The 14,285-nt window shown below is 39.0% G+C and overlaps 1 protein-coding gene across 2 annotated transcripts in view; it reads left to right on the plus strand.

The window, feature by feature from the left end:
• The window catches only part of LOC144057927 (nuclear factor of activated T-cells, cytoplasmic 1-like), a 74,503-nt gene that overhangs the window by 25,088 nt on the left and 35,130 nt on the right, over positions 1-14,285 (plus strand). For both annotated transcript variants that reach the window (XM_077575953.1, XM_077575952.1), the window contains 2 exons: positions 2,863-2,918; positions 5,697-5,829. In XM_077575953.1, coding sequence (XP_077432079.1) covers positions 2,863-2,918; positions 5,697-5,829 — 189 coding nt within the window. The remainder of the gene's footprint in view (positions 1-2,862; positions 2,919-5,696; positions 5,830-14,285) is intronic.

Consider the following 14,285-nt stretch of genomic DNA (forward strand, 5'->3'; position numbering starts at 1 on the left):
TCTTCCAAGAGTAAATGTTACGCTAAAACTGAGTCTGTTTGGTCACACTCTAAATAGAGTCAAACTTACTCGACAGAATTTAAGGTGTAGTGAAAGTGTTACAGTAGTTTGTTCTTCATTTACGCTGTGCACTAGATATAATTTTAGTCATTGTTTTTTAGTTTTTTATGAATATACACAATTCAGCTTACACTTTCTTTAGTTGCACTCTAATGTGTAAGTAACTTTGCTTGAATAAAAACTGTTGCAATTTCCTTGACTGTGAGTGGAGTATGTCAAACCGCAAACTTTGAAAACTGCTCTTGTAAAAATCCTTTTATTCCCTCAGTTTTATGTTTAATTGTATATTTTTTTCCGTGGTGCCTCTGCTGTTGTGACAAAACATCTAATGATTTTGACTTGCAGTGCTCACACAATGCCAAGGGACCATGCTTTGTGGGGGCACTAACTACTTGTAAGACATAGAAATTGGATTTTGACACATAAGTGAGCTGTTTTGAGAGAGATATGAGCTTTTGCAGATGATCCATGGTGTTGTGCAAAATCATCCAAGTTAATTTGGGCAAAAGCACTAAGTGAATGCAAATAAGCGAAAGCAATTGAGAAAGATCTTTGCAGTTGTGACAGTACCGACTCTTTGTTTGGGAAAGGAACTTGGAGTGGAGCATGTGTGACCAGTTTTGGGATAGATATGTCAGGTCAGGTCAGGCCCGCAAGTTTCATACCCATAAAGTTTGCGTACCACTGATGTTTCAAGGCACTCCCCTTGTGCCACTGAACTTCTGTTGAGATTTTGCCCTGGCGATGGACCAGTTTTCCATTTTCAAACCTTTAATCAACTGTCTATTCAGGGACATGAAGTAAGATGATGATATTGAAATCTTATTGAACAAGACTGAGTAAGTGGCAGCACAAAGAAGCCAATCCCTGCATGTGGTCTAATTATATGACTGTCTGTCTATGTTGCCTTTGTCAAGCTCTTATACACCTTTAAGTGACTCATGGGAAAGTTTCTAAGTTTACATTGAAGGATGTGTTCATCCATTTCTCATCTTAATCGGGACCGGATTTTAGTCAAAACTTCCTAGATCTGACTCTAACAAGGGTTGCTCCTACAATGTGTGCTCATGTCTCATACACAGTTAAAAGATGGAGCAAAAGCTGATGATGCTGTGGCTGCATCATGCATGGGTGGGTGAAGGCAGCATAAAGGAGAAGTAACAGAAGTATTTTGCAAATGTGGTAGGGGAAAAAAGGTGAACGGAAATGTCTGTGGTTATCAGTCGAATGACACTCTTGGTTTGCAAAGCAATGCCATTTCTGGTCTCAGCCAAGGTCAGTATTCAACTAATTATCAAAGGATGATTGTGACTTGGGAAATATAGGAGTAAAGGCAGTTACAGAGGAATACATTTTTTTTTTTTTTTTTTTTTTTTTTTTTTATGAGAGTATGTGGACGTTGGAGGTAATGTAATCTAAGATTGCCCTCTCATAGCTGAGTCTGGCCGGATACGTTTTAAGTCCCCCCTGATGTAGCCTAATGAAAGTCTCCTTCCCTTTCTTTGACTAACATTGACTAATCCTGATGGCCCAGAACATCTCCCAAAATCCTATTCTTTAGCCATTGTGGAGGCACTTCTGACACTTTCTACAGCTCACTATATTTCAACCAATCATGATGCCTCATTCTTTCACTTCCCATGTAATGTGAAAAACACATTTAACAATATGTTTTGACATTTTCCAGAGGTGCTCAAATATCGCAAATGGGACACACCTCAGCACAGCAGCAGCAGCTACTATATTGCTTTTTAAGCCTGGAAGTCACACCTACCACGTAGTCTAATAAAGTATAATAGTGGCGCAGTACCACATTACACATCCTGCCGCTTTGTATGACGTCGCGAAAATGCTGCTCTGTGATCCTTGGAATTCTAGCTGCCCTAATGAGTCATTGCTCATGTAAAAAATGGATACAAATGACACTATGGTCAGTGCTAATTGCCTATACAGTCTTTACCGATTGTTGTTTAAGGTGTGGCATGAAATAACAGCTGAAATTCTACGAAATGTGTGCAGCGCTTCAGTAGACACACGCATTTGTTTGAGTGCATGCCTTTTATTGCATACAGTATCAGATCCCAAAAAAAAAACTAGGGCACACTCGATGGAAAAAGTTAATAACTGAAATGTTTAATGAAGTATATAGCTATAAAAATAAACTAAGGGAGCTGAGACAGGCTCCAGGTCACCCATGACCCTATTGAGGACAAGCGGTACAAAAAATTGACTTTATCATATAGAGCGTTATTCTGTCATATAGAATTGTGAGTTGCCCTAGCAAGAGTTACTGAATGACACTTTTGACAGTATGTCGAGGTTTATTAGCGAATTTTCTCTCAGCACATTGAGGTTTCTAATCCCGATCATGCCATGCAAGCTTTCTTCCATGCAAACTGTTCTTCTGAGTTCGAGGTTGCTTGCATGCATCCAGCCCTGCAAATCGACGTTTCTCAGTCAAGGTTTCTCCGTCAAGTTTTTTCTTCGAAGCACTCTGAATCCAGCCCTGTGTTGTAAAGACTTTCCCAACTCCTGTGTCTTCTTGTCTGTGTTTGGGTCTTAAACCTGCACCTTACATAACAGTTTGTCCCTTCCCCTAACCTTTCAAGAGATTTCCATTGAACAAATTGATGAATTAATTACAGTTAATTCTATTGAGTCATAACACAATCACACTTATTTTAAAACAATCTACTATTCTGGGAATGTCTGTTATCTAATTGCAAATATGTGCATACATTATTGACAAAGTCCACAGTGATTTTAATGATATCCTAATGATGTCATTTTGTTGTTGCGTAGATGGTCATCATTTGTGGGAGACGGAAGCCAAAGTTGACAAGGACTCTGTCAAAGCTGTAAGTACTCTCATGATTTCACTGTTCAAGCTCTCCATATCCTCCACGGACACTCGCTACTTATCTAACTGTCTCCTTCTCATCTGTCCCCCCTTTATGATGTAACTTTTGCTAAGGCATTGCTGCATAGACACTGATGATTAGCACATGCAATCTTGAATGGAATTTTCAATCTCTGCAACACATGGTAAACACAAGCAAGCATATTGCTTGCGCATGAATGATTCACAAACATTCACATTGATAACAAACAAGCACACGCACGAACACACTCACACTATGACACTCCCAACATAGCCAGATGTTTAGTTCAAAGTGAAAGGTTCCTTTCAAAGGTTCCTTAGATGCTAAATTCATCTTTGCTGGGGCTGTGGAGCTTTTTATGAGATATAAGTTCAATATTCAATATAAGTGAAGTACAAAATACCCATCTCTGAGACAATCGTAATAACCTGTTTTCATGCGTGAGTGAACTGAGTTACTACTGCATAGATCTTAACCACATGGTTCTGTCCTGCGTCATCATGTTTCACCATTTTAATTCACCTGTGCTTGTGTACTTCTGGTGGGGCAGATGCACAGACTTGTACAGTATACATCAGAGATGTCCAAACTTTTTCCTCTGAGGGCCACATCCAGAAAATCTAAGGATGCAAGGGCCACTAATTTTCAAGTTTAATTTATTAATTAAATGCGCCAAAATCAGTCAAGCAATTTTATATGGTATATATTACAGTTACTTTGAAAAAATATATCGTAAAATGAGATGAGGCAAATAGATTTTTTATATTAGGGTGGCCCGGCCCTTTATTCTATTAGATTAGAGTCACACCTCTACTAAACAGCAGTTGAATCCCATCTTCAACAAGAGCAATTTGTAATAATCTGACCATTTTTAAAGCAGTTCATTAATTAATTTAATAGGTTCACAATTCGGAGGAACAATATTTGCTTCTAAAAATGAAATACCAATTACTTTTGAACATATAAACTCTTTTCTTTCTTCCTATTCTTGTTTTTCATTTTACTTCAACTTATATTTTATACTTGTTATGTGTTTTGTGTTTTCTTTATGTTTAATAAAACCAAAAACCAAAACATATACACCACAGCGTTAGGAAGATAAATGTTCCCATTTTACTTGTAAATAGTTAAATTGTATCTTCATATCTAGAAAAGTTCTACAGAATATGAAATGAATTAAATACTAGTAGGGGTAGACTCCATCAACTGTAGGCTAAAAATATAGTTTTTAGTATGTGCCACGGGCCGCTGAAAAATGGTTGACGGGCCAAGAATGGCCCCCGGGCCATAGTTTGGACACCTCTAGTGTACATACACACGCAAATATTTGTGTAGCTTTATACACTGTGGCATTTCCGCCGTAGAGACAGAATATAATGAAAATATGCCATAGAGATATCAATGTATCTAAGTTAGGCTCATTAGTGAGTGGCAACACAAGATGGCCACCGCACATACAAATAGTTCAGACTAAGATTCCTTGCGAATAGAGCATGCACAGAACACAAATGCTGTCCTCCCATACGTGTGTATTCGATCAAATATTGGGGTTAGACAAGGCGTCACCAGTCTTATTCGGGTCTATAAAAAACTTTTGGGGGGAGGGTTTGTAATAACCTGAATAAGAGCATATTGGGGGGGTTTCGCATCATGGCCTTTTAGGGTTATTGGCCGCATGTAAACGTAGTCACTTTCACACACTGTTTCATCAAATAATAAAAAAGACAATCACCAAAGGGAAGGAAAGGCTACAATTATTATGTTGTTTTTGTTTTGTTTGTTTTCCAAGCTGCTTCAGTCAATAAACCACAAAGTGGTGGCAGTGTGCTTTGAACCGGTAATGCCTATCTCCATCAGTGTGTCAATTTGTCAAACTGCACAGGGTCTGAGATCAAGAATGGACACCTAAATACAGCAAATTAACCCTGTTTTTCAATTAAATTAGTTGCATCATGAGCTATGGACTCTGAAAATTGGCCATCATGCCCTTGACCTGATTTAGTATTTGGCTGAAGTCTAGTTTATAGACCTGAGGTTGATGAAATGCAAATACCACAGTAGGAAGAGAAAACAGGAGAGCACTGGAATTCTTTTCTTATGTCACTAGACTGCCTTAACTCACTCCAGACTGCCGACCTGCATTTACTTTTATTGGCGTTGGAAGTGTGCTAAATTTCACTGCAAGGGAAGGTGAGGGAAAGCCTAGCAAACACACACACACACACACACACACACACACACACACACACTTTTACACTCACTCAACCACCTGCATATTTTTCTTGTAATCATCTGGACGGCAGACCCCTGTCCCACCCACCGTTTTTGTTCAGAGCTATGACCAATGTAAACCTGCTCTCTGTCACCGTGGATTTTTTTGGTCCTGTTTAGAGCTCAACCAGATCGGCAGCCAAGAAATTAGAAACAATTAGACACAAATACTTGAACAAATTAGCTCCTTGTTCCGGTGTCAAAATGAAAGTTAAAAAATATTCACATTTGTCCAGACTTGCAGAGTTGGGGGTAAAGCAAAAAAAAAAAAAAAGAACCCCGGCAACAAATAAGCCAGCTACTTCTCTTTGCTGATGCTGTACAGGGATAAAGCTAAAGCCCTGGGGTTTCCTTAGACAAAAACATGGGCACTGGTCCAACCTCATGGGTTCTACCGTCCAGATGGGCTCATTTAAACCATTTATACTGTATGTTTGTCTGGCTATGCGTCTCAGAAGGTTGAAAATATTATTTCTGTTTCAGAATGCACTTTTTATTGAGATCCCACCATACCGAAACCAGAGAATATCGAGCCCGCTGCAGGTCAACTTCTACGTGTGCAATGGCAAGAGGAAGAGGAGCCAGTACCAGAATTTTACCTATCTTCCTCCCAGTGGTAATCATCATCATTATTATATTCACACCAGACAAAGTGCAATTTCTGCAGAAATTGCAAGGGAATGCTGAAAGCTGAATGCTAATAGCTGAATGCTAAGCTGAATAATTATAAAGTAAATTGAAAGATAAATTAAGTGAAAATTAGAGGTGTCAGTCGATTAATTTTTTTTAAGCGTAGTTAATCGCATGACTTCAATAATTAACTCACGATTAATCACAAATTAATTGGAGATCTGATATCTCAATTTATATCTAAATTTATAAAAAAGTGTACACTCTTGGTAACATAAAAGTGGGAAGAAATGTTAACCTAATAGAAATTTGGTTGCATTTTTTTGTCATTGATTCAGTAATTTCATAACAATTCAAAAACAATAATAAATAATTGAAATAGGTACTGCACTGTAAAAAAAAAAAAACATCGTGTGACTGTCACAACATGGCATAATTGCATTTGTAAGACAATGGTTATTTTTCTTTTCATATTAAGAGCTAACAAATTTTTAACAAGAAGTAACTGGAATTCTGCACATTTGAAAAACTGTAAGCATAACTTGACCCCAGTCCCGCAAATATATGCATTTAATTTATTACTGCTAAATTGTGTTACAGTGACTCCTTTGCACAACGTTGAATGCTTTTATTTTTGTTAAGTTCAATACGGATGCGCATTGTAAAATGACGTAACTTTACTGGAAATGAACCCTAATCGTGTTCTTTTCATACAAGCTATCTAATTTTTAACATGAAGTAACTTGCGAACTTCTGCACATTTTTAAAAACTTGATGGCAGTCCCCACAAATATATGCATAATTATTTAATTTATTACTGCTAAATTGTGTTACAGTGACTCCTTTTCACGATGTTGATTGCATTTTTTTTGTTACGTTCTCGGATGCGCATTGATATTAAGTGACGCCGCTTTACTGCAAGCCACAGACGCTGGCGCTCTGCTGCAAGCGAGACAAGAGCACAGTAAGAGCTATTTTCTGGAGTTGCTGAATAAAATACCCCTCACATCTAAAGATCAAGTGGCTTGGAGTCACCCCAATTGACAAGACAACGTCCATTCAGCTCTCACAGGAGTTTGAGAGTGCTAATGCCATGGACACCTTATGGAGAGCTGGAGCAACCTAGCTTGTTGCTAACGGCTAATCGAGTGCTTTCTTTCAAAGCAGAGAACCGGCGGCCGTGCTACACAGTCCAAATGGCTCCACCACTCAAACATTCTGCCCCTTAAACATTGCGTATTGTAGTTGCAGTGCAGTACAGTGCATTTTTAATGGGTAGTTTTGCCGTGGACGTTTCTGCTGCGTCGCAACTGGAATTCACTTCAGTAGAGGCTTTCCAAATAAGGGGCGGTCATTAATCGAGCAATAAAAAAAATTGTGCCATGAAAGGCACTCCAAGTTAATGAGATATTAATGCAATAATTCTGACACCTTTAGTGAAAATATAAAAGTATTAATTGTAGTGGAAAGATAAATTAATAAAATGAAAACTTGAACTGCGATCTGGTGAAGGGGGGATTCAAACCCTCACCTCCTGTTTACCGGTCAAAGCTCCGCTGAACTAGCCACTGGGCCATTGCTGCCATAGAATAATCTGTGACATTTTATGTAATTGTAGTGAATATTGAGGTATGAAGCTGAAAACCTTGCGTTGAATTTGCATGACAATGATTGGTATTCAATATTGCATTTGTACTTAAGAGTTGCCTAAGCAGGATATGAACCCAGGTCCTCCTTGGTTGCAGGCAATTACTCTAACCACTGTCCTAACTTGTCTTGTTCAAAATCATGGCTTATGGCGTATTTATATTGAAACGTGTCATCTGATGCTGAAAGCTATCAATGCTGAATGGGGACACATGCGTAGTGATATGAATGCGCTCAGCATTCCCACAATTATAGCGTTTTGTCAACACCATTTCTGTGTGCATTTTTTACACTAATGCCAAGCAGTGCACTGTAGCCTGTGAGTGTGTGAGGTGTGTTTATTCTACAGTGAGCGTTCCCCAGCGATGAGGTGTACTTGCTGATTGACAGGGCCTTGGAGCAGTGTTGATGTAGACGAGTCAATCCCCATGCGACCTCATTCTCGCACCCCGGCATCACACAATACCTGCCTGGTTCACCGACACACCCACCAATGCGCAGGGTTGTGGATGTGTGCACGTATGCACTCACGTGTGCAGTGCTTTACTCTGTCGTTCGTGTAGCAACCTGAAAACTCAGGTTTACATCTCTCGGTGTTCATAGATGGCTCTCACATTGGAATTTAAAAAATGGATTGGTGAGAGTGTAGAACGGTGTCATGCTGTTATAATCAAGATGGGACAAAAAAAAAACACAGCTTATTACATACATAATACTGTGTTATTACATTGCTGACAAGCGTTGTTGCTCTTTTATTTAGAAAAGTACAGTTTCCCACTCTATTCCATCAAAATATAAATTGTCCACTCATTTTTGCATAAGAATTGTTCAAAATGGATTTGTGACATTATGACATCTATGCAGTTTGTCGATTGTTTAGAAAAGGAGATCAAAAGTGTAAGGCTTTCAAGGCTTTTTTGTGTCATTATTGGAAAGACATTATTCAAGTACCAGCCCACTTTGTGATTGCTGCATACCCTCGCTACTCAGGAAAAATGGTTGATTGACAATGTACCTGTGTCTTGCACTAAGGTAAAATGTTGCATCACCTGCCCACTTCAGAGGAGTTGAGGAAAAAACGGATTCAGTTTATTTTTAAAGACACTCCTAGGTATTCCGTAACCCAAATTGTGCTGTGTTACGGCATGTTTAGTGCACTCTAAAAACAGTTGGGTCAAAAGTAACCCATTTATGGATAGAAAACTTTATGGGTCAATTTGACCTGGTTTTTGGGGTTGTTTTATACAAAATGGCCCCAATTTTTGGGTCAAATTAACCCAAGTAGAGGATCTGACCCAACTTCATGGGTTGTTTTAATGACCTAATTTTAGACCCAAAGTTGGGTCAAATAGACCCAATAGATGATCTGACCCAACTTTCGGGGCTGTTTTATACAAAATTATTTTATTTTATTCATTTTTTCAAAACAACTCAGAAAGTTGGTCGAATTGACCCAAGTAGATGATCTGACCCAACTTTCTCAAATGTTTCATACAAATTGACCCAATTTTTGACCAAAAATCGCGCCAAATTAACCCAAATAGAGGATCTGATCCAACTTTCTGGGTTGTTGAATACAATATAACCCAATTTTTGACCCACATTTGGGTAAAAATGATCCAAGTAGATAATTTGACCCAGTTTTGTTTTATTCAAAATGACCTCTTTTTTTTGCAAAACAACCCGGAAAGGTGAGTCAAATTGACCAAATGTATGATCCAACCCAATTTTCTGGGTTGTTTTATACAAAATTATTATTATTATTTTTGCAAAACAACCCAGAAAGTTAGGTCACATTGACCCAAGTAGAAGATCGGTTCATTTTTTACCCATACTTGGGTTATTTTTGACCCAACTGTTTTTAGAGTGTGAAAGATATCTTAAGCTTGCACACACCCAAAGAATAAAATTCCGGGTTTAAGCGACAGCCACACATAAACACACATTGGTCATTCCGCCTTGCAGTGTTCGTTGACGTCGCCGGCCGCCACCATGGAAGTGAACTTGGGGGGAGGAAATGTTTTCCCCCGGGGTGAGATGGCCGTTGTACTACCGTGGCCACCTGAGAGGCCACAAGACACTGACATACTGTAACTACCAATCAGAGGAAGCTGTTTTCCATATCATATTAAGGAAAACAGCAACCTAATCAAAGCAAAGCGTATTTGCATATTGACAATTAATCAGAAACTCTTACTGTACTGCACTTGTACTTGGAGCTCTGTCTTAGACATCAGTATGTTTTCATTGATCAGCATCTAATGGGTCTACTGTACTGTTGCCGGGGTATCATGCACTGTGTTATAAGTATACAGCTCTTAATAAGATGTGTTGTCTGGAATTATCAGCAGATGTATTTATGTCCACAAGAGATAAGACACATTTTGGAAAAGGCTCTGAGAGAAATGCAGAGGAGAGCCCTATTTGGAGATCACTGATTGCTTTGATTTATAAGTGCATAGTGGGTAATTTGGCCAGTTCAAGACAGACTAACTGTGGCCATATTTAGTATATTAATTTTATATACTGTACTGCCGCAAAGAAAGCAAGTCTTATCGCTCGCCATTACGCATCCTCAATCTTTTCGCTGAGCATAAATACAAGTCTAATTAAAAGGTTTTGAATTTGCTGCCAAGTCAACCACAAGTGCAGGGTAGACCACACAGACAGCATGATTAGCTCTCTGGTGTTAAAGCCAAGGTGCCCGCCAACAACAAGCAATTTGGTGGGACTAGATGAGCTAGTCATTCAAAACCACTTATTAATATATTAGGGGGGACTATCAAATAGTATCACCATGCCCTTGAGAGGTTGCAGTTGAAGAATTCTTGCAAAACCATTCACAATAAAAGCTGCATTAAACTTATCATAACTGTGAGTACACCCACAGTTGTCAGGTTATCTGAAATACAATCATATTTTCAATATAAGCTACAAAGAATGAGGAAATCCTGTCTAAGTCTAAGCTTTTTGCCGTTGCTTATTGCGGGCTGTTCAGCGCTTTGGTGTGTCAGCTATTAAGGAAACAACTAATGCTGTGACCACGTTCTAGGCTGAGCTTCAGAGGACACCCGCAGACTTTCACACACATACACTGTTGTCAACACTTTCTTGCTTTTTCTTTGTAAAAGGGAGTCTTCCGGCCCGCTGTCCCGCTTGAAGCACATTTGTGGTCACTGACGTTATTAACGAAGAACATTTCTTTCACACTCTGGTGTCTGCTCATCTATAAAAAGACAAAAACCCACTCTTAAAATAGACTTGTTTGAAAGAGCGGAAGGACGAAGCAAAACACCTCTGCGCCACAGATGCGAGCGAAACTACCTTTATTTTCCATTCTGGTTGTGCTGTCTTGTTATTCTTCATTGCTTACGCAAATGTAACTGATGATCACCCACATGTAGCTGGCTACATTAGAGAGCTCATAAATTCTCTATTTTTCCATAACACATTTTTATTTAAAGATGAGACTCAAGGACGCTGTACAATTGATTAAATTACATAAAGAAAATGACAATAAAATGTCATGCAATAAAAAAATGAAATATAAACAACGGTAAGTTGTGATTTGAAAGAAATCAAAGAAAAAAAAAGAAAAAGAAAGAAATCAAATAAAAACAGAAGAAGTTGTGAATTGAAGTGGGTGCAAAAAATAGCTGTTTCTGAGTTGGAGCGAAAGTGACTTCCAGAAATGGTGAGCAGAGTGGCTGAATGCCAGAAGAAGAGGAGCTGAGGGTGTAGGAGGGAATGGGGACATGGAGATGTGGATGCGAGGTTTTGGATACCCTTGAATACAAAGATGAGAGTTTTGAAGTGGATGCAGAACTGAATCAGGAGCCGGTGGAGCTGCTGGAGGATTGGCGGCGATGAGGAAAACCTCAGTTTTGCTACTCTTTATGTTCAGGAAGATTTGGGTAGTTTTTTATTTCAGAGATGCAATCGGGAAACAAGATGGGTGTTTAAAGTGGACAAGGGTAGATGAAGAGCAGAGTCCCCAGGACAGATCTCTGTGGCACACCTGAAGTGACAGAGGAGGGAAGGGGATAGATTTGAAGGACTTGAGTTGGATGAACTGAGTGCAACAAGAGAGGTAAGATGAGAACCATCACCAATCTGCGGCTAATTAGGTTATGAAGTCCAGTGGTGTAATGAGAGACCATCATCAGGGTTGGAAAAAGCAAGAAGAGTCGATCCTTCGTGTGAAATTGGCAGGGTTAACATTCTTTATATTCTGAAATGAAATGATGGTGTTTTGGTGATGGAGAGAGTGAGTTTGACTGGCATTGAGAGAAAAATGTGGTCGATTATAGGGGGTTTATCATGTGTAAGGTCAGAGGGTATGAAATCTGAACAGCAGATTAAGTTCAAGATGTGTCATTTAGAGCAGTGGTTCTGAAATGGGGGTATGCGTACCCCTGGCAGTACGTGAAAGCACTTCAGGGGGTTTGTGAGATTTTAAACTATACACACATGCACATGCATCTCACTGAAATGTCTCAATAAATGCAAAAATGTTGATAGTTGTCTTCTTTTTAATTATTTGATAGTGTAAGATAATTTTATAGCATCATATTTTATTTAAAATTAAGTTAATGACTTCGTTTGATAACAGATCTGTACTATGATCCCAAAAAGGACATTTTATGTTAACAATTAATTTATGTGCACAAATATTTATTTATAAGTTAATTAATTATTTCCCCCTAAACACTTCATGAGATACCATTACAAATAGAGTTCCAAAGTTTAATAAACCAGACACCGATTGCAAAGCACTCTGGTTAGTGGGTACTTGACTAAAAAAATATCATTGTAAAAAGGTTGAGAACCACTGCTTTAACGCGTACAGGAGAAGGATTATGTAGGATTATATTAGGAGAGAAAGAGGACATACTGTACGGATAAGAAAGTCAGCTAAAGTTTTGTTTTTTTAAATCACTGTTAAAGGAGGAGTCAAAAAGGAGCAATGATGGTTGGAGTGGGACCCGACAGCGTGTAGACAGCAGATTCAAACGTGCTAGAGAAATCACGGCTACCGGAAAAAACTTTTGCGGTCAATTATTGCGAGTCAGTGTACAGTAGACTCACACAAACTGTAGTGCAGTTTATGAACGTATTCCAGGATCAGAATGTCAGAAAAACCTCAACCCAGAAGTGATTTCAAACTTCATAAGCAGCATTTACCTCTGAAATAGCAGCATGGATGGAAATGTTTACCTTAGAGTTTTAGCCACAACATTTGCTAGACCTACATAATCTAAAGAAACCCATATGCAAGACTTACAAATGCAAAATAAATAAATAAATAAGAAGTTGATAATAATAATAATAATAATAATAATAATAATAATAATAATGCACGGTGGTTGACTGGTTAGCACGTCCGGCTCACAGTGCTGAGGGCGTTAGATCGAGTCCGGGCTTCGGCCTTCCTGGGTGTTGTTTGCATGTTCTCCCCATGCCTAGATGGGACTTCTCCGGGTACTCCAGTCTCCTCCCACATTCCAAAGACATGCACGGCAGGTTAATTGGGTGCTCTAAATTGTCCCTAGGTGTGCTTGTGAGTGTGGATGGTTGTTCATCTCTGTATGCCCTGTGATAAGCTGCCAACCAGTTCAGGGTGTACCCCGCCTACTGCCCGAAGCAGGCTGTGATTTTTCCGAAAGCTTTTCCAATCATTCTTGCGTGACTAGAGACGTGACGTGTTGATCCTCAAATAAGAGCCAGATTTACCAACCACACTGGAAAAAAGATGCCAAAAATGGCTGACAGTGACCAAAGCATGAGCTTCTCGGAACCCCTTTTATTTTTACAGTCGGGTAGGAAGTGCCTTTGTAATATTAAACATTTCTTAACCAAAACTTGTGTCCTTAGTGTAGTGGTTAGGGCTAAAAGGTGGAGAGACAGAAACATGTTTGATACATGAAAATTAATTCATGAAAATAAATCTAAATTATGGCAATTCTCGACTAAATCATTCGCCACTTTTAAAGCACAGTAGACCAGGAAACAAGTCAAAAATGAGCAGTGCCGTGTTACAGCACGCATATTTTCATACGTCATTGGCTTAAACCTTTTTTTAAGGAATTAGATGACATTGATATTTGCACTACTAATGTGTATACACACTTCCTAAAGAAGGAAAATGAATTTTCAGTGGTGTGTTGCTTTAACCCCTTATCGTTCCAAGGAGCTACTGAACCCCGCAAGTTTCATATGTGCATTCACCAAAAACTTTGTAATTGGAAAAATGTAAAAGATTTTTTTTTGTGACGTCACAAATCATACGAGTTAAGTGAACGTAATAGACATCCACAGTGTCTAGAACTCTGCTGAACCACAGCGATTCGGAAGAGGAACCAATGCGTAGCCAATGGTTCACTTTGTATATGGTGGCTGAATCAGCAGATGCTAACTGTTACCACATGCAAAATGTGGGGGAAATAATCAGTTATGTTCACTTGTGCTGTTACAGTTTATTAGAACTTAAACAGTTGAATTTAATAACTGACTTTCTACGTCACAAATGACGGCAGCCGCGGTTGAATTAGCAGCTGCTAAATTGCTAACGTACCTCAACAACACTGCAAGGCTTGCGCGAAACTGTTAACTTCCATTGCATTTTGACTACACATGAAGGGGAAATAAATCCAGATTGTACAAACTTGTAAACCCTTTGTATGATCAGATTTGAAAGCACTCACCGGCAAGGGAGGAGATAATTCGCCGAGTTTAAAAAAAGCTCTCCTGACACTTCATCGGCAATCCAACATGTCCACCTCGCACATGTACATC

The sequence above is a fragment of the Vanacampus margaritifer genome, chromosome 9, assembly GCF_051991255.1.
Source record: "Vanacampus margaritifer isolate UIUO_Vmar chromosome 9, RoL_Vmar_1.0, whole genome shotgun sequence".
Lineage (NCBI taxonomy): Eukaryota > Metazoa > Chordata > Actinopteri > Syngnathiformes > Syngnathidae > Vanacampus > Vanacampus margaritifer.